Below are 21,332 nucleotides of genomic sequence, written 5' to 3' on the forward strand. Positions count from 1 at the left end.
TTTCCAATTGTAGGGCAGGCATTTCCCTGTTCACTGCCAGGCTTTCTCCTCCAAGTGTCCTGAGGTGTGGCCTAGGTGTGTGCAAATCTAGCCTAGTCATTCATCCATCACCTTGTCATTAGCACAGCGTCTGTATTTATTTGGGCTTCCTTCCTTTCTTCATCAGAAATCACCTTTCATACACTATGAAATTGTAGCCTATTATTAAAATTTCTAAGTGAGATTTCTGTCTCTTACTTACACAAGAAACAGTAAAAATGATGTCTCAAATACTCTTTCAAGTGAATGTTATGCCTAAAGAACTCATTATTTGAGAGTCCAATATATGATCACAAAGCATTTTATTTCTCAAGATTTAATTCATAAGCAATATGTCTAAGAGTTGTTTGTTGATGGTTTTTTTTTTTTCAATCTGCTGAGTTGCTTGATAGGTGGTAATCATCAACAACTTTCACTCTTTGCATCTTTGCCTCCCAGAAAATATTACTGAGCTATTGTTGTGGTTAGTATTTCAATGGTGCTTGGAGATGAGGTATTGAGATCAGAACTCCACCTATTTTGTGTATAGTGAAGTTGTTTCCTCTTCTAAAATACTTGCATTTAAAGGAAAATAGAGAGCAAATGTTATCCCAATTTTAGAAATGGAGACATGAGATACTGCATTTGAGGGCTTGGGATTTCTGGTGGACACCAAGCTGAATGTGAGCCACCAATGAGCACTTTTCACAAAGAAGTCTGGGTGGATCCTGGGCTTCATGAGGGAGATCATCACTGGTTGGTCAAAGCGGATGATGCTTTCCTTCTACTAATCCTCAGTGCACACATCTGGACTGCTGTGTCTAGTGCTGGGCTCCAATATGAGAACATAGGTATACTGGCATGATTCCAGCAATGGGTAAGAAAGCTCATCTGAGATACAAGGTGAAACTGAGAGTGCTGGAATTGTTTAGCTCAGAGAAGAAAAGGCCTAACAGGATCTCACCTAATAAACACTTGATTTGTGATTGAAGGAGCAAAGAAAGAGCTACCCTCTTCTCAGTGACAGGAAAAGGGACATTTAGTACAAATTAAGATAAACTCCACTTAAATTTGTGAAAAATCCTGTTTAATTGATAGTGTGGCCAAGCTCTGAAATAGGTGGTTGAGACTGTGGTGCCATCATTGGAGGCAGCTAAGACACAGTCCTGAGCAAACTGCTATTGCTGATCCTGCTTTGAGCAAGAGGTTACACTACATGATCTGCAGAGATTCCCTGTTCAACGCTGCTGTCACTCTGCTTCCGCCAACTTGCCACAGCAATGATGGGGGTTTGCTGTAGTGAGTAGGATCTCTGGGTACCGGGTTGTCTGATCTAATCCACCTGAATTTGGCACACGATCAGAGGGGCCTACTACCCACAAACCAGATACCAAGATAGTAAGCTGGTCTAAAGACTTGTTCAATTTAACACCCACGTTCTTAGGCTTCCACCCCCTGTCCCCAGGCCATACTTGTACCTGGGATCACCTATGTACAATGGCATCCCAGTCACATTCTTTTTCATCTGGGCACACAGGCATGTGAGTGGCCCTGGAGTTGCCATAGCAGCTCTGTTGCCAGCTCTTTCTCCACGTGGGAGTGGATACTCTGATACATTTATGTCAAGGTAGCAAAACAGTGTTTTAAACTCTGCATCTTTTAGAACCATCACTGAGTTTGTCTGTGGAGAATCATGCCCTGACCTGGTTATGCAGGATACAAGCAAACAGGCTAATTCACCAAAAGGTGGATTGTCCCAGGGCGTTAAGCCTAGTCCTTGTCGCATCAATGCCATAGTCATTGGAAATTATGCTCAAGACCTTTCACTGTGATTATGTCTGTTGACTCTCTTGATTGTAGAAAAAATAGATTTTCACAGTTGAAATGTGTTTTGATATCAGTTTGGTGAAGATAGGTTTGGATCAAACCAGGACAATCAGATATTCATGAATAATAAAATGTCACGTGTGAGGCATATATTCAGCAAAGTTAGGTGTCCAGTAAAACTAGTTTCAACATTGTTTGCTCTGCCTAATCTCTAAAATTATAATGTGTGAGTCACAGCCCTTAGATGATCTTAACCTTTGCTAGAGGATACCCTGCATTGTGTTCAGCAGCATAAACAACTGAACAAGGACCTGTGCAGACCTGGCGAACACAACAGGAGACCCTTTTGACTGTAATGTAAGTCATGCTTTTTTTTTTCTGCTGTGGAAGGACTGTCAAATGTTACAACAATTTCTAATTAATCAGTTGAGAAATTATGTTGTACTCAATCAGACTGCAGTATAAACATTTTTGTATTGTTTTATTACTTTATTTTTTAAATATAAAAGATTAGTCCTCTTTGAGAGATCTCATTTGTATAGCACTTCCCTCTAGGAATACTGCACATTGAAACATTTTGAGTTAAATGAAGTAAAGAGGTGATAAATAAAAAATAGTGAGTGTGAAATGAAGTAAAAGTAGAGATTTATGTATTATTCTCTAAAGCTTCTGGAGAATTCAAAAAAAAAGTATATATATATATATATAACACTTATTATAGTGGAGATCAGAGATCAGTATTCTGAATTCACTGAATTTTAGATAAGGAAGGTATATAAGAATGTGGAGAACACAAATGAAAGATCATGGTTGGAGCGGATAAAAATTCAACAAGATATCATGATTTTATAAGTTATGAAAGCCTGTATGCCATTTCTCTTTCCAAATCAGACACTTAACTTACGTTTTGCCTTTGGAAATCTTTGTGTTTTTCTCTGGGATGTACTTTATTTTATTAATGCTTTTGTAGGGTTTAGCAGTAATTTGCTCCTGGGAGTTGTTTTTGAATTCCAGTTTTGTTCCATGTTTTTACTTTCTTATTGTTGAAGAACTCAAAAGTTGTTGAACCAGATGTGGTATCACTAAGATTTGTTTCTGAAGTTACTAGTATGCAGAAGTGAATGGACGGTTTGCATGCTACTTTGGGAAAGGTTTTCCTACTCAGTGGGAAATTTCTTGTAATATTCCTCCAGAGTTCACTCATTCATCTTTGCATTTTGCCACTGTAGCCTTCTATGCTAAAATCAACTTTCACTGTATTTTTTATTATAAAGTCACGATTGTTTTCTAATTGTTTTCTTCCTCTAAGTTTTGTTTGTTTCTTTCTGATTTTTAGATGATTTGGTTCAGTCACTTAGCCAGACCTTTACATACAGCAGGGACACTTGTTTCCATTTGCTGTTCTATCTACTTTATTTTTAGTGAACAACCACTGTACCACTGATCTTGGTAAACTTGTAATTACTCAAAAATTGCTATGTAGAAGTTTTTTTAAAATAGTGTTTAATTAGTCAGAAAAAGTTCATCACTTACTCATTAACTAATTCATTTACTTTCTCTCTGGTGTTTGCTTATATGTTTACCCACAGTCCATTTAAAATCATGTGTAACATTTAATTGTCACAGTGCAGGAATACTGCATGTTTCCTTTACTTTGATTTTTTTCATCTTAATAAATGTAACTGATCAGCATTAACTGGGTCCCTTATCCTCTGTTCTAGAGGCCTGAACATACAGCTAAAAGGGTTTTTTTTACACTTAAATCTGCATTAAAATGGAATATTGGAAATAAAGCAGTTCCAAAAAGAAGAGCAGCCTAACCTTAATGAAGGTGCCTTTCATATTGCTTTGATTTTATTTTAATTTTCATTCGTTCATAACTTCTTCAATAGATTGAGTAATTTTCCAAAGCCTACTTCCTTGAAATAGAAAGCTGGTATCATTTAAATTAAAATGGTTTGGAATAATTGGTACCAAGCCAGATCTGTACAGTGAAAGGACAGATTTATTGAAAAGCATGAGGTAAAAAGATTTGTAAGACAGATTTCATTTTTATTTTCTTCTTTTACAGATGTATAGAAACATGAAGCTGTTGTTCCTCTGCCTGTTAGTTGTTGGGATTCATTCCAACAGTTATCCCTATGAGCCTTATCGACAAGTTGTAAGAAACCAAAATCAAAGAGGAAATGAAAACCGAAACATGCCACAGCAGGCTGTAGGGAACCGCGTTTGTCAGTTTGCTTGTTGTTTCTTCAAAGAGATTGCTTCTCATGAAAACAGTGGGAATATTTTCTTCTCTCCTTTGAGCATCTCTACTGCCTTTGCAATGCTGACTCTTGGTGCCAGGTCTGATACTTTGGTACAGATTCTTAGGGTCCTTCACTTTAATCAACGTGAGATTTCTGAAAATGAAATCCATGAAGGTTTTCGTCAACTCATACAAATGGTAAACAGAAAGAATGAGGGTTTACAGCTAAATATGGGAAATGTCCTGTTTGTGCTTGATCGACTGAAACCACAACAAAGATTTTTGAATAACCTCAGAGAATTCTATGAAGGTGAAATTTATCCTATGAACTTCAAGAGGTCTGATCAAGCCCAGAGGAAGATCAATGATTATGTAGCTGAAAGAACCAATGGGAAAATCAAGGACCTCATAAGTAACCTTGATCCACTTACTGAACTTCTTCTCATTAGTTATATTTATTTTAATGGTAAGATATACATATCTCATTCTCTGATTTTTTCCTTTTTTTTTATTTCCTCAGATCAGTCTTGGACTTCATTTTCTTTTATTTTTTTTTCATTATATAGTTTATCTTAAGGATTCATACTCTTTTTTTCCTTTTGGTATTCACTCAATTACAAAAAAAAGCCGCCTGAAATTATTTTCTGCTTGATGCTGCTGATAAGTTCTAGCAAAATTTAAGATGAGTTTTCCTTTTATGTTTTAATATATATATTTCATTCCTGGTAAATAAGCAAAATATACTTTCAGGAAGGCACCTCCGTGAACTAAAATAACCAGTCCTATAATTTTATTTTTTTCTTAAATATATGCACTTTCTTTTATGCTTTGATAACTAGGAATTAATTTTATCTCCAGTTCAGTTGATTGGTTATTGTTGTTCTTATTTGGTTTAACAACTTCAAAGTTAAATTCAAAGAACACTGTTAAAACAAATCTTAGCTTCTAATATAAAAGAGAAAAGAAATGCACTAACTCAGCACTTCTGCTTATACTGTGTAGTTTCCTATCTGAAGCCAGATGTGTAAAAATTGTTTTATTTTCACATTGAATTTATCTTTTACTAACTTTAATAATAATGACATTGACATCCTGATGTGTCTAAAGGCACAGGTCTTCAAACTTCTGTTTTGTACTGTTTTTTGATTTGCAGATACTAAAATTTTGCAGTGAAGAAACAGACATCTCCCACCCCATCTCCATATAAAATACAAGCCTTATGCCTATTAACTCGCTTAATTAACTTACACAGTCTGTGTAGCCACAGCCTACGGATCTTCCTAAAGCTTTTATTCACTGCTGATCTAATGAGAAGGAGAGAAACATGTTTGTAAGGATCAATAAGTGGTTTAATTACAGTTCTTTTTAGGAGCATATCTGAAATGTTTTTATACCAGTGTATACAGTGTGAGGAGCAAATGGGAAGAACTGGGAGCTTTGATCCTTTCCTAGACGTATGATAGCATTGGCACTGGTGAAACTTGGTGAATTGAGACCTATGACTGAAGTACTGGGGTGGAGGGCTATTGACTGTTCAGGAGGGACAGGTGGGGCAGGTAATGTGGAGGTGCTGCATTGTACATAAGGGAGAGATTGGATTGTATAGCCATTGCTATTAAGGATGATGTGGTAGAGAGCCTCTGGGTGAGGATTTAGGGGAAGTGATAGCAAGCAGATGTCATTGTGGATATCTACTATCAACCACTGACCCAGGAAGATTTAATGGATTAATTACTCTATAGGCAGCTAGGGGAAATCTTGGGTGTGGTTGCTCTCACCCTTATGGGAGATATCATACAGCTGCAACAAGTAAGGCTGGAAAATTCTTAAAACATCCTGAAGATAGCTTACTTCTTCCTGTCACAAATACTTAGAAAGTAAACTAGAAAAAATGTCCTCCTAGACCTGCTGTTTGAGGATAGAAACAGCCCTGTGGTAGATGTGATGAAAAGAGGCTGTTATTGTGAAATAGTTGAGTTCAAAATTTTTGGTGTAAGGAGAAAAAGGTCAGCAGAGTTGGATTTTAAGAAAGTAAACTTTCAACTACTCAGATAGCTTTAGATGCTTTGAGTCATTCATGAGAGCTGATCGCTTTTTACAAAACTACAGGAGCAGGTAAGCAATCTCATTGTGCTGCAATTCAAGCAAGCAGGGCAGAAAATCAGATTGGCTGAACAGGGAATTCCTCTTGGAATTTAGGCAGAAGAAGATATGATCTCTGGAAACAAAGTCAGACACAGGGAGACTGCAGAGCTACAGTTCATATTTGTAGGGAGAAAATAAGTGTAGCCAAAGCTCAATATTAGTTGACGCTGGCCAGTGTGGTATCAGACAATAAGAAGCTTTTTTAAAGTATACCAACAGCAAAAGAGGGTCTAAAGATAACATTGGACAGATAGGTTATGAACATAGTCACCTGACAAGTGGGAATGAGGAAGAAGCAGACTTATTTAATGCCATTTGTGCACTAGGTTTTAATTTTAGTGTTACATCTTGGGTTATCTAATCCTCTGACTTGGAGGATCATGACTAGGGAAGCAATAACTTTCCTTTCGTTGTTGCTGAAAAAGCAAGGAATCAATTGTATCAGCTCAGTGTTCATAAATCCATGGGGCCTAATTTTCAGAGTACTGAAATAATACTGAAGAAGGCAGTGGATGTTATAGCTGGACCTTTTCAATAATTCACCAAAGATCCTGGTAATCTGAGGAGAACCTTGCTAATTGGAAGCTTGCCAATGTTATATCAATGTTATATATAGACATTTCAGGCTATCCTCAGTCCCAGGAAAATTAAGGAGATTATTCTGGATGCTATTGAGAGGCATTTAAAAAATAGAACTATTATCAAGTCTTGTCACCATGGGTTCATGAAGGGAAAGTCCTGCCTTAGTAGTTAGATATTCTTCTACAATGAGTACACCCACGTAAGTGTGAATGAAAGGCAGTAGATGTAATTTTCCTGAATTTCAGTAAGGCCTTTGATACTGTCCCTCACATTATCCTTCTGCACAAATTGTCCAACTGTGAGGTAAAATGATTAAAGCTATGTTATGTGATGAACTGGATTAACAGTTGAGCTAGAAATGTTGAAGTGAATGAAGCTGCATCTGGCTGGATGTCACTAGTGGTGTTTCCCAGGACTCAATCCTAGAGTTCTGTTCAATATTTTTATGGATGATCTGGATGCTGGAGTGGAATGCATCCTTAGCAGTTTTGCTGATGATACTTAATCACTGAGGTGCTGTAGAGTTTCTGGAGGGATGACAGGCCTTGTAGAGGGATCTAGAGAATTTATATTGGGCAAACATAAATGACATGAAGCTCAACAAAGGGAAATGCCAAGTGCTGCACCTGGGATGGAATAATGCTGGACACAGGTACAGAACACAGATATAGTCTGGGAAATGAGCAGATGGAGATCAAAGAGAGGGGAGGTGCTGGTAAGAGCAGTTCAGCATGAGTAGTCAAGGGAACAAACTGTATTTTGAGGTGCTTAAAACAGCACAGCTGGACAAAAAAAAGGCTATTGTTCCACTATATTTACCATTGACACAGACTCACCACTGGTGCAGCTCTGGACTACACACTATAAAAAGGAAGTTAAGGTCCTTGAAAATGTCCAGAGAAGGGTATAAACAGGGCTATAACAGGCTATAAAAAGGGTATAACAAAAGGGCTGGAAGACGTCTTATATGAACAGGCTGTGCACAAAGGCTATCCAGTCTGGAGAAAAGGAGGCTGAGAGGTAACTCACTGCTCCCTACAGTACCCTGAACATGGGAAATGGAGGTACCACGCTCTGCTCTCTGTTAAATCATGATAGAACATGAAGAGATGGCACAGAGATGCACCAGTGAAGGTTCAGACTAGGTATGAGGAAAAAATTATTTCTATGGGGATGGTTAAACACCTTGGGAAGCACAAGCATCCTAGCAGGGTGGTTGATATTCTACAACTGCCAGTATTCAAGAAGCATTTGTGCAATGCTTGTATAAATATGTTTTAATTTCTGATTAGCCCTGAAGGGGCCAGGCAGTTGGACTTGATGATCTTTGTAGATCCCTTCCAACTGAAATATTCTAATTGTTTAAAACCCTCTCCCATTTCATCATATTCTGAAAACCAAATGAGGAAAATAATATTAGATAATTTACATGCTAGAAATATCATTAAGATTCTTAATTGAAACAGAGAAAGAACACATTAAAATGATATTTTTATAAAGCTTAGATGTTTCTATTCCTGTCTCCAATATGAGTCTTTGTCCAAAAGCAATTCAAAACTACTTTTTATCTTTTAATCTTTTAACTATGCATCTTCTCTTTGTGTTAATTTTTGAAGGTGCAGTAATCTAACAGAAGATGTAACTTAGATGATCAGTGTTTCTTGTTTCACAAGATCACACATTAGCTTGTTTGCAATAATGCTTTTAAGATTAGTTTTTAATTAGCATCTGTCATGTCTTTCAAAAATGTCTGATAGATATTGATATTTGTTTTACTGAATGATGTACGAAGAAGTAGAACCTCATATGACCTAGGAGAGAAAGCTCAATGCACAATGTGGAAAAATCCCTGAGAAACTTCATAATATGAACATACTTCTAAATTCTTCTCCATTCTCCATACATTGCAACTTCCAGTGCACAGCACTGGTGACTTGTCTCCCCCTTTTTTTAGTGTAGCTTAGTTTAGAAATCCTTCACAAAGGACAGAAGTGGCAATATTTCCCTGTCTCTCAGCCAGTGGGCATGAAATTTCAACACAGTGCACCAGTCCCTTATTCTTCCCTCACTGAGCTGACTGCCAGAAAATATCACACTTTATGGTTCTTTTGTTGACTTGAATTTGTCAAACAGTTGATAGAGATGCCATCCCTAGAAGGCAGCCTCCTTAGAAAGAGGAGATCATTGCAATAATGTTCCTCCATAAGGGTGGGGGGGGGGGGAGGCATTAGTGAAAACCATCCTTTTATTTGTTTTTTGTTTTCCTGAGTTTCAAAACCTAATATCCTACTGAGTTTTTAATCAAGTAAAGCCCTCTTTGAAATGAGTGGATGTTTTCCCTAAGTGGAGCACTGAGTAAAATTAATTCTATCATTTCAGAACCCGTGTCACATTTCTGTGATTCATTTTGGTTTTATTTTTTTCTTAAACCTTATCAAAACATATGTCTTGCCTTTTGTATGTCTGATGATAGAGAATCCCCAGGTTTTTTTTAATGAAAGTTTTACATAACAACACTGTGTGACATCAAAACTGTGTTACAGTAGTCACTACTAATTGAGAAACATGAAAGTGGTTTACTGTAGATAGTTTATATACTCATGGCTCAGGACTATGAGGTATCAGTGCCTCAGAGTACTACATAAGTTTTGTTTATATCTGTTTCACAAATGGTGGAAACAGTAATGGTAAGTTCATTTGCACCAAGCTTAGTAATCATTGTTTAAAAAGAAATCAGAATTCGAAAGTGATTTTTTTTTTTTCTGATGACACTTATTTTATCTGCCCTTTACTCACTGAACCGAAGATGTCCTTTGCTCTTCAAGGTCAAATTTACTGCAGAGCAGCATCTCTTTCCTTAAAAACGAATAGGCAAACAAACAAATTTAAAACAATTTTCCTATCTTTTTCAGCTCAATCTCTGAAATGGATGAGATGGATAGTTGGAATTTGGTTTATAAATTTATATCCAGAGAGGATTCAGTGTGTGCTGTTTGTTTCATTACAACTAAGCAAAGAGCCATTGAAAATCTGAAGTATGATAGTACAAAGGGTTTCTGTTATTCTGTTTTATTTTTTAACTTACTAGTATGATAGAATTAAATTCTTCATAACTTTATTGTCCATCAGAAAAAGTGGCATATAAAATTCTTCTCTCTTCAAGTAACCCGAGTCTCTTCATTTCTCTAGAGAATATACCCCTTTACAAGTTTCTTTGGAGTGGGAACAAGGAAAGGAGAGAATCTGTCTTATTCTGAACTCCCATTTAGAAGCTGCATTATATGGGGGATTTATTGGCACTTCAGAACTATTTTCATAGAGGAAAATCATGCACTTGATAACACACTTAAAAAGTTAATTTTGTCTTGCTGTAAGAAATGAGAGGATTTTGTACACAGTTTACTCACTGTGTTGCTTTTGAGTTGTTTTGAGTATTCAGTAACTACAAGTGCTTATTGCAAACTGATTTATTTTTGAAGCTTATCCAATTGTAACAGTTTATGCCTCTGTGAATGTGTCTTATCATTCCTATATCTCATAGTATCCTATTACTCTATTTCTTGTATTTCAAGCTGAATGGGAAAAACCTTTCAATCCACAATACACTAAAAAGGAAAAATTCTTTCTGAATGGAAACAAGGCTGTTGAAGTCCCAATGATGTTTGGAATTGGTGCGTTCAAGCATGGCTATGATGAACAACTGTCTTCCACTGTGGTGCAAATGGATTACAAAGGAGGTGCTTCAGCATTTTTTGTTCTGCCTGATCAAGGAAGAATGAAGAAGTTGGAAAAAAAATTGTCTTGTGAGCGCATGGCAAGATGGAGAACGTTAGTCTCAAAAAGGTAAAATTCTGCAATTCTTAGTTCAGATGGTAAGCATTTTTGGTATGCAAAAATACATTTTAATCTGCTGAGCTGATAAAGAATTGGGATACTATTTTAAATTCTAGTTTAATCTATTAAAAAGTTCCCTCTGGCCAAATCTGAAATTTGACTCTCTGATACTCCTGTGTTTTCACATTCATACTGCATGAACTGAAAGCTTTCACTGTTACAGGACTTTCACATCTCTTGCATTCTGTTTCCTGATATCAACTCTCTGTAGCTCCCAGTTTTCTGCCTTAATACCTCTAATCATTATTTTTTGTCTTCCGTTTACAACTAAATTCATATCACTTTCCTTAAGACTTTTTTTCTTGTCTCTTACTTCCTCTCTCTCCTTACTGTTATCAGTAATTACTCATTTATTGTTGAAATATTTTCATTTGACAACTGTGAGGACAAAGTCCAGAAATAAGTGTATAGAGCATCTGATATGTTTCAGAGCCATTGAATTCAGGCTCTCTGAAAACTTAGAAAGGCATTATTATATTAAAACACACTTGCTTCAAGGTAAGTTTGGGACTAGAAGACAGAAAGTTCACTTGCTTTCAAACAATGAATCTTGTATCCATTATGACTATCCAATGACTTCTGTATCCATTAATGTTATATGTAGTAGTCTTTTTTTGGGGCAAATGGTTACAAGCATGGGTGAAACATGTTTGGAGGATGAAACCCTTGTATTTATGAATTTATGAATACATTACATAAGAGATCTTCACACATCCACACTGGAACATTGTCTTGAATTATCAGTTTTAAGACAAAAAGAGCATCTTAATACCTAAAACAGTTTCATGCTTTTTTACTTTGATTAACTGTGAAAACTTTTCAGGAAAACAAAACAAAACAAAACCAATAATATTTTCCATAGAAAGAATAGTCAGAAATAAAATGCATAATTTTCAGTGCAGCTTTACAATTTTTAAACATCTGGGAGCAGCTATGTGATTGGTTGTTATCAATATAGGACAAATCAGAAGCAAAATCAAGTTAATTATGAATCATTTTTGCCCGTGAAGCACAAGTTCCCTTTAAAATCACTCCGAAAATACTAAATAAAACACAGAGTTATTATGTTTCCTCTCCTGATTCTCCTCCCAAATGAAATAACTTACCTTAAAGCCACGAATGGGAGAACTTGTAATATTAGATATGCATTACTGTCACAAGCTTGTTCTATACAGCTCTCCAACTTTCTTCATGCCAACTCTCTCCTGCAAACTAATAACACCAACCCCTCCTCCTTTAGCCTGTAGTTTTCAAAGTAACTGCTATCATTTGGAGCCTCTGGGATGTATCAATAAATGTCTTTTTTTGTAGGTATGGTATGATGTAAGGATTTGGAACAAGCTATTTTTGTCTCTGTTTTTATATCTTCAAGCTGACATTGACCCAATTTGTAGTACTGTTTGTTAATGTTGTCTGAAGAATGGGAGATGGTGCCAAAGTATTGATGCAGCTGAGTACAGACAAATGAGATCTATTTAATGGTTGAACTGTGAAGAAAACATTCTTGTCCCTTCTGGAAAGCGTACCCAGTGCTTCTTACCCAGTCACGTTGCTGTTATATGCTTTCCCTTTCCTGCATGTTGAAAGCAAGTAGGGGCTTGTGAATGAGTGTCTTTATGTAATAGAAAGAAAGATGATGCAATGGTAGTTGCATCTCCTTTGAGACAGTAATCAGCACCATCAGAAATTAAGTAGATCAGCAAGCCATTTTCAATCCACTAGGACTCTCATTTTTGATTACCAGCCAGACTTTGCATTCAGTTTATGGAATGTGCTATGGTGAAAGTACAAGCCCTTCCCTTTCCACTTGTCCACTGGATGACTCGCTTTTTGGCTGGTTTCAGTAAGTGCTCCACACTTCCTTGCCCTAGTAACCTGGACCTGGTTTCCTATTGGAAAACTGTACTGTTAATCAGCATTGTCAGAATAATCTGACTAAATATTCTGCTTGAAAGATCAAGGAAGAAAGAGAGATGGGATGGGATGGAATGGAATGGAGTTGTGATTAATTTATTGAGAGACTAGTCATTTTCAAAAAACAAAACAAAGACCTGAAGTATTAAGTAAAATAAAAACAAGTAAACTGGGCATCAGATGATGTAGAATTATCTGTTGAGTCAGTACTTGGTGTCAGTGTACTTTATATGCTACTTTGTCAGCTTCACATTGACCTGCAACTTTGCTATATCTTGTTATCATCTTTGTTCTTTATTTGTATGATAAACTTAAAGGCACAACATTTTTTAAAATAGTGATTTTTGAGACACATGAATCTTTTTCACAAGGCAAATCCTCTGTACCCTCCAGAAATTGAGTGTGTTTAAGATCTTTCCTGGAAAATGCGCAATGTATGGCTAACTTTTGAAAATGTCATTTGAAGAGCATAGGAGGTGTGCCTCTACTGTAGTACTGGCTCACTGCAGACTAGAGACTCTTGCTTCTCAACCAGCATTGTGCTTGTTATAAACATTCTTTTCTTCTCCCTGAATTGATGCCGCTGTATCTCTCATGAATGTCATTAAGTTCAACAAGGCCAAGTGCAAGCTCCTGCACCTGAGCTGGGGCCATCACGAGCATGAATAAAGGCTGAGTGATGAGTGGATTGAGAGATGCCTCGAGGAGAAGTTGGGAGTTCTGGGTACACACAAGCTCAACATGAGCCAGCAGTGTGTGCTTGCAACCCAGGAAAGGCCAACTGCATCCTGGGCTGCATCAAAAGAGGGGTGGCAGCAGAGACAGTGAGACAACTGCATGCCTGTACTTCACTCTTGTCAGCCCCCATCTGCAGTGGACTACTGTATTCAGCTCTAGGGTCTGCTGCTTATGAAGGACAAGGACCTGTTGGAGAGGCTCCAGAGGAGGGCCATTAATTTGATTATAGAGCTGGAGTGCCTCTCTTGTGATGACAGAATGAGAACGCTGGGCTTGTTCAGCTTGCAGGAGAGAAGGCTCTGGGAAGACCTCATTACAGACTTCCAGTACCTACAGGTGGCCTACAAGAAAGCTGGAGATGGACACCTAATCAGGGAGAGCCGTGATAGGACAGTGGGTAATGGTTTTAAATAAAAGGAGGTAGATTTAGATATTAGGAGGAAATTCTTCACTGTGAGGGAGGTGAGGCATTGGCACAGGCTGCCCAGAGAAGACATGGGTGTTCCATCCCTGGAAGCATTTAAGACCAGATTGGACTGGGAGTTGGGCAACCTGACGCAGTGGGAAATGTACCCTGCCCATGTTTGGAGAGTTGGAACCCAAATCATTCCATGTTTCTATGATCCCTCACATAGAGCAGAGAGAGCCTGCCAATAAAATATCTTTGGGGTGAAGTGAAATGAATCTGTCTTGTACTATGATACCTGACCGAAGGTTTAATTTTGTTCTTGCACTTCCTTTCCAGAAACTCAGTAAATTTCTATCTTCCAAAATTCACTCTTCATGGGAGATACAATCTAAAAAACATTTTATATAAAATGGGCATAATGGATATATTCACTGATAAAGCTGACCTATCTGGTATCACTGGACAACCCCAGCACAGAATTTCACAGGTAAATGAAACTGCTTATTTTTACGTGCCTATGTTAACTGATGTTCACATTACATTGTTTCAAATATTCATGGTGTAAAACTAATGTAAGGAGGATTCATTCTACATGGAAAGGCAGCAGCTGATACATATAGTATTTTACCCATGTTACTGTGTAATTGTATTGGTGTGGGTTGTAAATCCATAATTTTCAGATCTGAGAGGCATTTTAAATCTGTATGGGGATAAAACAGGCACAGCCAAATCGTTGCCTCTCCACACTTTGTTGTCCTCCTGCACTGTATTGTCATAGTCATTACACTGCTGCTGCTACATATGTCTACCTTCTTTAACTTGTCTGTGGGATATATAGGGAGATGTAAGATGAATTATTGCTTGTGTATTATAGTTGGAGAGTACAGAGGAAAAACAATGTCTACTTTTAAACTTTGGGAGAGAGGAAAATGAAGTTGCAGAAAGAAATCATTTAGCTTCTAACATATGAGCAATGAGTTGAACATGAGCCAGCAGTGTGCCCAGGTGGCCAAGAATGCCAACAGCATCCTGGCCTGTATTAGAAATAGTGTAGCCAGCAGGAGCAGGGAGGTGATCATCCCCCTGTACTCAGCTCTGGTACGGCCGCACCTCGAGTACTGTGTTCAGTTTTGGGCCCCTCACTACAAGAAGGACATTGAGGCCCTGGAGCGTGTTCAGAGAAGGGCAACAAAACTGGTGAGGGGTCTGGAGCACAAGTCTTATGAGGAGTGGCTGAGGGAGCTGGGATTGTTCAGTCTGGAGAAGAGGAGGCTCAGAGGAGACCTTATTGCACTCTACCACTTCCTGAAGGGGGGTTGTGGTGAGGAGGGGGTGGGCCTCTTCTCCCTGATAAATAACGACAGGACGAAAGGGAATGGCCACAAGTTGCACCAGGGAAGATTTAGATTAGACCTGAGGAAACATTTTTTTCTCTGAAAGAGTGGTCAGGCACTGGAATGGCCTGCCTAGGGAGGTGGTTGAGGCACCATCCCTAGTGCTGTTCAAGAAGCGTTTAGATGAGGTGCTAAGGGATTTGATTTAGTAGTTGGGTAGGGATGGTGTTAGGAGCATAGTTGGACTAGATGATCTTGTAGATCTTTTCCAACCTAATGTACCTATGAAACTATGAGTTCCATTAGTGTCAGGCCCAGACAAAACTATGGATAAGTCATGTATCAAGATGCATACAGGGGATGATCAGCACTATCTTGCAGTACAAATTTAATTGTCAAATATAAGCAAAATGGATAGGTGGAATTTCAGGTGGAAGTCAGTGAATTGGGGTCTCTGAACCTCCTAATTTTGCGAACTAAAACTTACACATTTCTCTACCCTTCTATATATATAATTTCTTATTTGTCCATAATTTTCACAAGATTTAAAGGAACATGGAAAAAAAAATCATTTTGGGACACTACTCATGGTTATCTTATGTTCATTCTTCAACTGTATAAACTTGTTCAAAAAAATTCAGTGTGATTTTACTCTCTTTTAAAATTTAATCTAGCTTTGTAGATTTGAACAAGAGTCAACATGAAATACAAAAGCAAAACAAACAGTATTTTTTTCTATTTTTTTCCTCTCTGTTTTTATAAGCAGGGGTATTCCTCTTCACCAGAAATGAGTTCTCTATGATGAAGAAAGGCATAATTCACGTAGCCTGTCTTTTTCTCCTGAGATTGCACTCTTTGTGCATTAGACTCATGCCTGTCCACTTGATGATAATTTCTTATTCATAACATTTTCAGACACTTCTGTCTCAAGTTCTTCTTAAGTTTACTGTTTTTTTAACATCTTGACTTGTAACATATCTGTTTCTTCACAGGCTATTCATCAGGCTGTGGTAAAAGTGGATGAGACTGGCACTGAAGCAGCAGCTGCCACAGGCATGGAGATAGTGCCTATGTCCGTTCCAGTTGTCATTAAATTGAACAGACCCTTCTTACTGATCATAACTTTAGAGGAAAACATACTGTTCATGGGAAAAATTATGAACCCTCTGGAAAAAAATTAAGCTAACATACACACTAGGTAGGCAGAAATTACCACTGTTAAATCCAACGTTTCACCTGATGAGCATGGCATGGCTACAGAGGGCTCTCCACCTCTTAAACTATGTTATTCACTGTTTTTTTTTTTTTGTAGATGAGACACCTTATCAAATTAATTTGTCATAGTTGCATATTTGTTTGGAATTTTTTTTTTTTTAAGAAGATTTAATCCAGGCAAAATTATCATTAGATCTGGAACAGCATAGGCCCATGTAATAGTGACAGCACAGATACATTTTCAAACAGGAAAGATGAGGAGCATGTGAGCATGCATGGAGGTGGAGAGTATTGTGCAACACTGCTCCTTCCCTCACAGTTGAGGCTGCCTTCTCACTTTTTTTTTTTTTTTTGCATTTTTTGACAAATGGGTGTAAGTTATGGCACTTAACTACTTGTGCCAATTTTCCTACTTAATCTAGGATATCTTTTAACATACATAGTGCTTACTACCTTGCATAGTACTATTTTCCAGTGAGTCTGTTACTTCTTTGCATTTTGGCTGTTGTGGTAGCTAGCCTGCTACAAAGAGATCACAAGATAGATGTGTTTTTCCCTTGCAGATATATAGTAGACTGTCCACTGTTACTGTAAACTTCACAATCCATACTCATTCCAGGGCAAATATGGCAGAATTGAGTCTAAGGAAGGAAGACATAGATTAGTTCTCTGCAGTTCAACTCCCTGGAGCAAACTTTTGTGAACCAGATATACAGCTTCCAGCCTGTGCCTGAACCTAAATCAGATTCTAGAAGAATCTAGCTATCTCCCCAACACTAGCTATCTCCCCAAGGTGCCAGTGCCCATAGCAACACCATCTGGCCCTGGGAGATAACCCATGGTAGTAAGCACCATTGCAGTATTGTTTGTAGAATAGAGCACCCTACTGGTAGCACCTTATACCCCATTGGTAACTTCTACCATGTCTTTTGACATAAACCCTTCTGTTCCCAGACTGTCCAGTAACACAATATTGGTACTCTATTTCTCATCTGCTTCATGGTTAGTATAGCAGCAATATTATAGTGTATGATTTCACTATTAGGATACACAATACCAGAAGTCATATTCATTATGTACATGCTTATTTATTTTTTCTTAACTTTTCTGCCTATTTTTTGCTTCTTTCAGATCATCTATCAGTGTTTTATTTCTGTGCCCATATTCATGATATATATCTGATCTCTGGTTGCAGGAGGGCTAAATTATTGACTAAAATGGGTTAGTGTGTTAATGGGTGTTAAGCATTAATGACAGTCTTTGTATGGTTTTGAATGACACAGAAAAATGTACTACAGTAGAAAACCAACAACAAATAAATATGACATTAAAAGTCTCTAATTTTGCTACCTTTTTTTCTGTAATTCTGAGCTAAGAATTAAGTATAGTTCAAGCAGGTTCATTTGGTGCTCATATACACTAATCACCACAGTAATACCAGTAATGAACTTCAGAAATCTCACTCTCTTTGGTCTGAGCAGAAAATACCTGTTCAGTGCATATCAAGTTATTTCTGTTAGGAGGAGAACTTTTTGAGAGGTTGAGCATTCCTTCAATGCAGCAGTGTTTATTTGAAAGGCAACATAAAAAGTGCTTATTTTACTTCACCAGATGTTTAGCTTCGTATGTGCCTTTCATCATCTCTATTCAGAAAATGTCTCTCATTCTGAGAGCTATGTTATGACATTTGGCATGTGTATTGAACTGTGGATCTTGTTTCTTCAGGTACCTTATTCCATAAGCAAAATATGGCTGCTCTTATTTTCTGTACTGAGTTAATATTGTCAACAATGTAGATCATAATTTTTTAAAGGCATATATATTTTTAAAGATTATTAAAGCAAAAATAATAATTTCTTTAGGATCTATAAGCATTTTGTGGAGAAAACCGTTTCTTAATAAAAAAAAAAAAAACAGTGACACAGCAGGGGAGAAAAATTCATCTGTGTGGTATTCAAATTGGAAAATAATGAAAAATAAACTCACAGGCTCCTAAAATAAAGTTAGATATACTCAACTTATTTTAATCTGTCTTTGATCACACCACTGGATCTACAGAAAATCATAACAGAGGGCATTTTTTCCACAAGATCTTAATGAGCTTTGTATTCTGTATTTATCTACATACACTGCAGATCATTCCAGGTCAGATTATTATGATACACTCAGATCTTGCAACTTGTTTTCCTTAAAATGTGTGGCAGGAATAGATGTACAACCAAAACCAAAACCAATACCAACAATAACAAATCAAATCAAAACAAATAAAAAAAAAATGGTGGCTTAAAAAGGAGTGGTAAAAAATAAAAGAAAAAAAAATGGTATATCAACAGGTTAATGAAAATTATTTAGAAAAATATCAGAAAATGGAAGTTGTGATAAAATTGGGGAGGTTGAATTCAGAACTGGGAAACCCAAACATTAAACAGAAAACTAGAAAAAGACTGGAAAAAAAAAAAAAAACCTTTGAGGAAAAAAAAACAAACAGAAGTCCTAGCAGCTAAATAAATACTATTTTTCAAAGACATCAGAAACTTGCCAGAGAGCCTGAGGGGTGAATTCATGTTCAAAGTGTACAAAGGAGTGTTCAAGGGGGTAATACCAGAGTAGAAAAACTCAATCCATTGCAGATGTACAGATGTACTTTGCAGTGGTTGAGCCTGAGAAGCAGTTTCAAGTTGAATTAACAGTAGAAGAGATTTTGGGGGTAGGGAGGGGAAGAGAAAGGCAAAGTGCCAGGACTGCTAGTATTTAAGCATTTATAATAAACTTCCACTGTGATTCATCACTTTGATTGGTTTCTATATCACAGTGATAAAAAGTTACAAATGTAACTTAAAAAATAGTTGCATGTAAGTATGCAGTGAATTCACTTAAGTGTAAGTGATCACTTACATCACTTAACCCAATTTTTGAATTTTGAAAACTAGAAAATTGTAGTCATATGAGTACATATGACAAAATATTCAAGAATTAAATTTACTGAAGAGTTCTTTGAAACTGTTGATATGTGTGTGGATTACACAAATTCTTCATAAGGATCTTGAAAATATATAAATCTAGAAGCAAAGGGAAGACCCTTCTATGAGTTTATAAGCAATAAGTTCAAGAAATAGTTCAGAGAATTCAGCAATCATTTCAGATTGGAATGAATTTTGAGATGGCATATTTTGCTTATGGTTCCACTTTGTTCACAGATTTTAAAAATCTGTAAGGATATCATTGTATTGAAAGACTGGCTGATAAAATGGCAGTGGGAAAATGTCATCTAAAAATAGAAAACAAAGAATATGAGGAGAAAATCCCTTGTTTAATATATGGCATGGTGATCCCTTACATTAGACATAGCCATTTGAGAAAGAGATTTTGCAGAGGTGATGGATAAGCCAGGGATACTCAGGGCTGGCTGAAAAGGTAATTATGAGGTAAGAGAAAAAGAAAGGAAACATCATTTTAAGTCTATGTCATAGCAAGTCCACACTGTGAATGCTATATGAAGCACTGGATACTGAGCTAGATAAAACATAAATCAAAGCTAAGCAGGGCATTTGTATGGCTTATAGGATAATATCATGTGTGCATACACTGCGTACGTATATACTCAAGATCTAAAACATTTAATTGATTTTGCTGTGCCCAGAGCTGTCCAGGACAACAGAAATACTTGTTCATCGTAATTTTTTGGGTAATTTACAATGACTTTTTTTATCATTTCAATTGAATGATTGGAGTAGATTGATTTTTTTTTTTTTTTGTGATTTTGATCTTATTACAGTCATTGATCATACTTTTTTTCAATCAAATCAGTGATGGCCAGGCTATTTACGAGATTATGCTCATAAAGAGATTCTAACCAGATCTATTGTATCCTGTGTAATGTTTTGGGGTTTTATTTATTTGTTTATTTATTTTCTATCAAACATTTAACACTTTAAATTATTTATTTTAATTGAAAGATTTTGTTACTAGCCCATTTTTCCTGTCTCATACTGCTAGTTGTAAACTATTTTCCCTCCTGCATCTTAGTCCTTAAAACATACAACAGATCTGCCTTCAGTCAGTTTTAAAAAGGACACATGAAAATTTGAATGCCAAAATAATATCTTTCTCATTGTTCAAGTCCACTGCACAACAACTAAACCAGAAGAATTTTCAACCCTTACCGGGTTCCAAACTGTACTGAAGAAAATGGCCATCTCTGCAGTCAGTATTTTTCCACACCAGTCGTTGGATAAAACTATATGGTTTTATCTCCTATGGGTATTATCTTCATTTCCAATAGAATATGTTTCTAACTCAAGAGAAATCCTAAGATGTTGAAATTGCCATAGATAGCAAACACAGTAAAAATCTCAAAAATTTTTCTGAAAATTATTTTATTTTCTTCTTCCATTTTATTGATAAATAGTAGAAAAATTTTTAACTTGGTAGCATCCTATAAAAATCATTGTAGAGCATTTTCATCATTTCTATTTGAAAATGTCATCAAAACAAAAGCATTCCTGAAAATGTTCTAACTTCTTTGACTCTGTTTTCTTAAATGGAAATTGTACCCTCAGACAACTTCTAAGAAGTTTTTCAAAATAAAATTTGTAAAGGGAACTGTAATGGACAATAAGGGAGGCAGGTACACTGAAGAATCTGTCTGCTTCTGTGAAAGTCCTGAATGTCTATCAGATGCAGAAAGAAATGAAGTTTCTTAAGTACTAAATGAGGAATTTTCAGACCATGGATTTGTAGTTCAGTTATGAGCCTATTATCATCAAACAAACAAACAGGGATTGGGTCTCCCATCTCAAAGATTTGATGGACTTTGTTTTTATAGTAAACTATGAAGGGAAGGGTAAAAGATTTGCCTCCTGTTATGGCTTTATGATTTTTGTTGTATTATTGATATTCCACATCACGGCATCATGTGGTGTATTTGGAGTTAATGGTGCATTGGCCGGGAATCGAACCCGGGCCTCCCGCGTGGCAGGCGAGAATTCTACCACTGAACCACCAATGC

At 36.8% G+C, this 21,332-nt stretch overlaps 1 protein-coding gene and 1 non-coding gene across 2 annotated transcripts; one reads left to right on the forward strand and one right to left on the reverse strand.

Moving 5' to 3' along the window:
* Positions 1–1,727: 1,727 nt before the first annotated feature.
* LOC136055619 (serpin A3-4-like) lies at positions 1,728–16,406 on the forward strand. Its single transcript, XM_065747445.1, has 5 exons — positions 1,728–1,846; positions 3,889–4,559; positions 10,393–10,663; positions 14,112–14,262; positions 16,102–16,406. The coding sequence occupies exons 1-5, from the start codon at positions 1,728–1,730 to the stop codon at positions 16,288–16,290; spliced, it is 1,401 nt and encodes a 466-aa protein (XP_065603517.1). The 3' UTR covers positions 16,291–16,406.
* Positions 16,407–21,261: 4,855 nt separating this feature from the next.
* Positions 21,262–21,332, reverse strand: TRNAG-GCC (transfer RNA glycine (anticodon GCC)). Its single transcript has one exon. It is a non-coding gene; the product is annotated as a tRNA-Gly (tRNA).

This window comes from Cyrtonyx montezumae, unplaced genomic scaffold, assembly GCF_038088225.1.
Source record: "Cyrtonyx montezumae isolate F1298 unplaced genomic scaffold, pur_monq_1.0 scaffold_10, whole genome shotgun sequence".
Classification (NCBI taxonomy): domain Eukaryota; kingdom Metazoa; phylum Chordata; class Aves; order Galliformes; family Odontophoridae; genus Cyrtonyx; species Cyrtonyx montezumae.

Excerpts from the sequence above, each read along its gene's own strand:
- LOC136055619 (XM_065747445.1), top strand. The coding sequence starts at position 1,728 with ATGCAGGATACAAGCAAACAGGCTAATTCACCAAAAGGTGGATTGTCC. Across the intron at positions 4,560-10,392 it reads TAGTTATATTTATTTTAATG|CTGAATGGGAAAAACCTTTC; the intron begins GTAAGATATACA and ends TTGTATTTCAAG. Across the intron at positions 10,664-14,111 it reads AGAACGTTAGTCTCAAAAAG|AAACTCAGTAAATTTCTATC; the intron begins GTAAAATTCTGC and ends CTTCCTTTCCAG.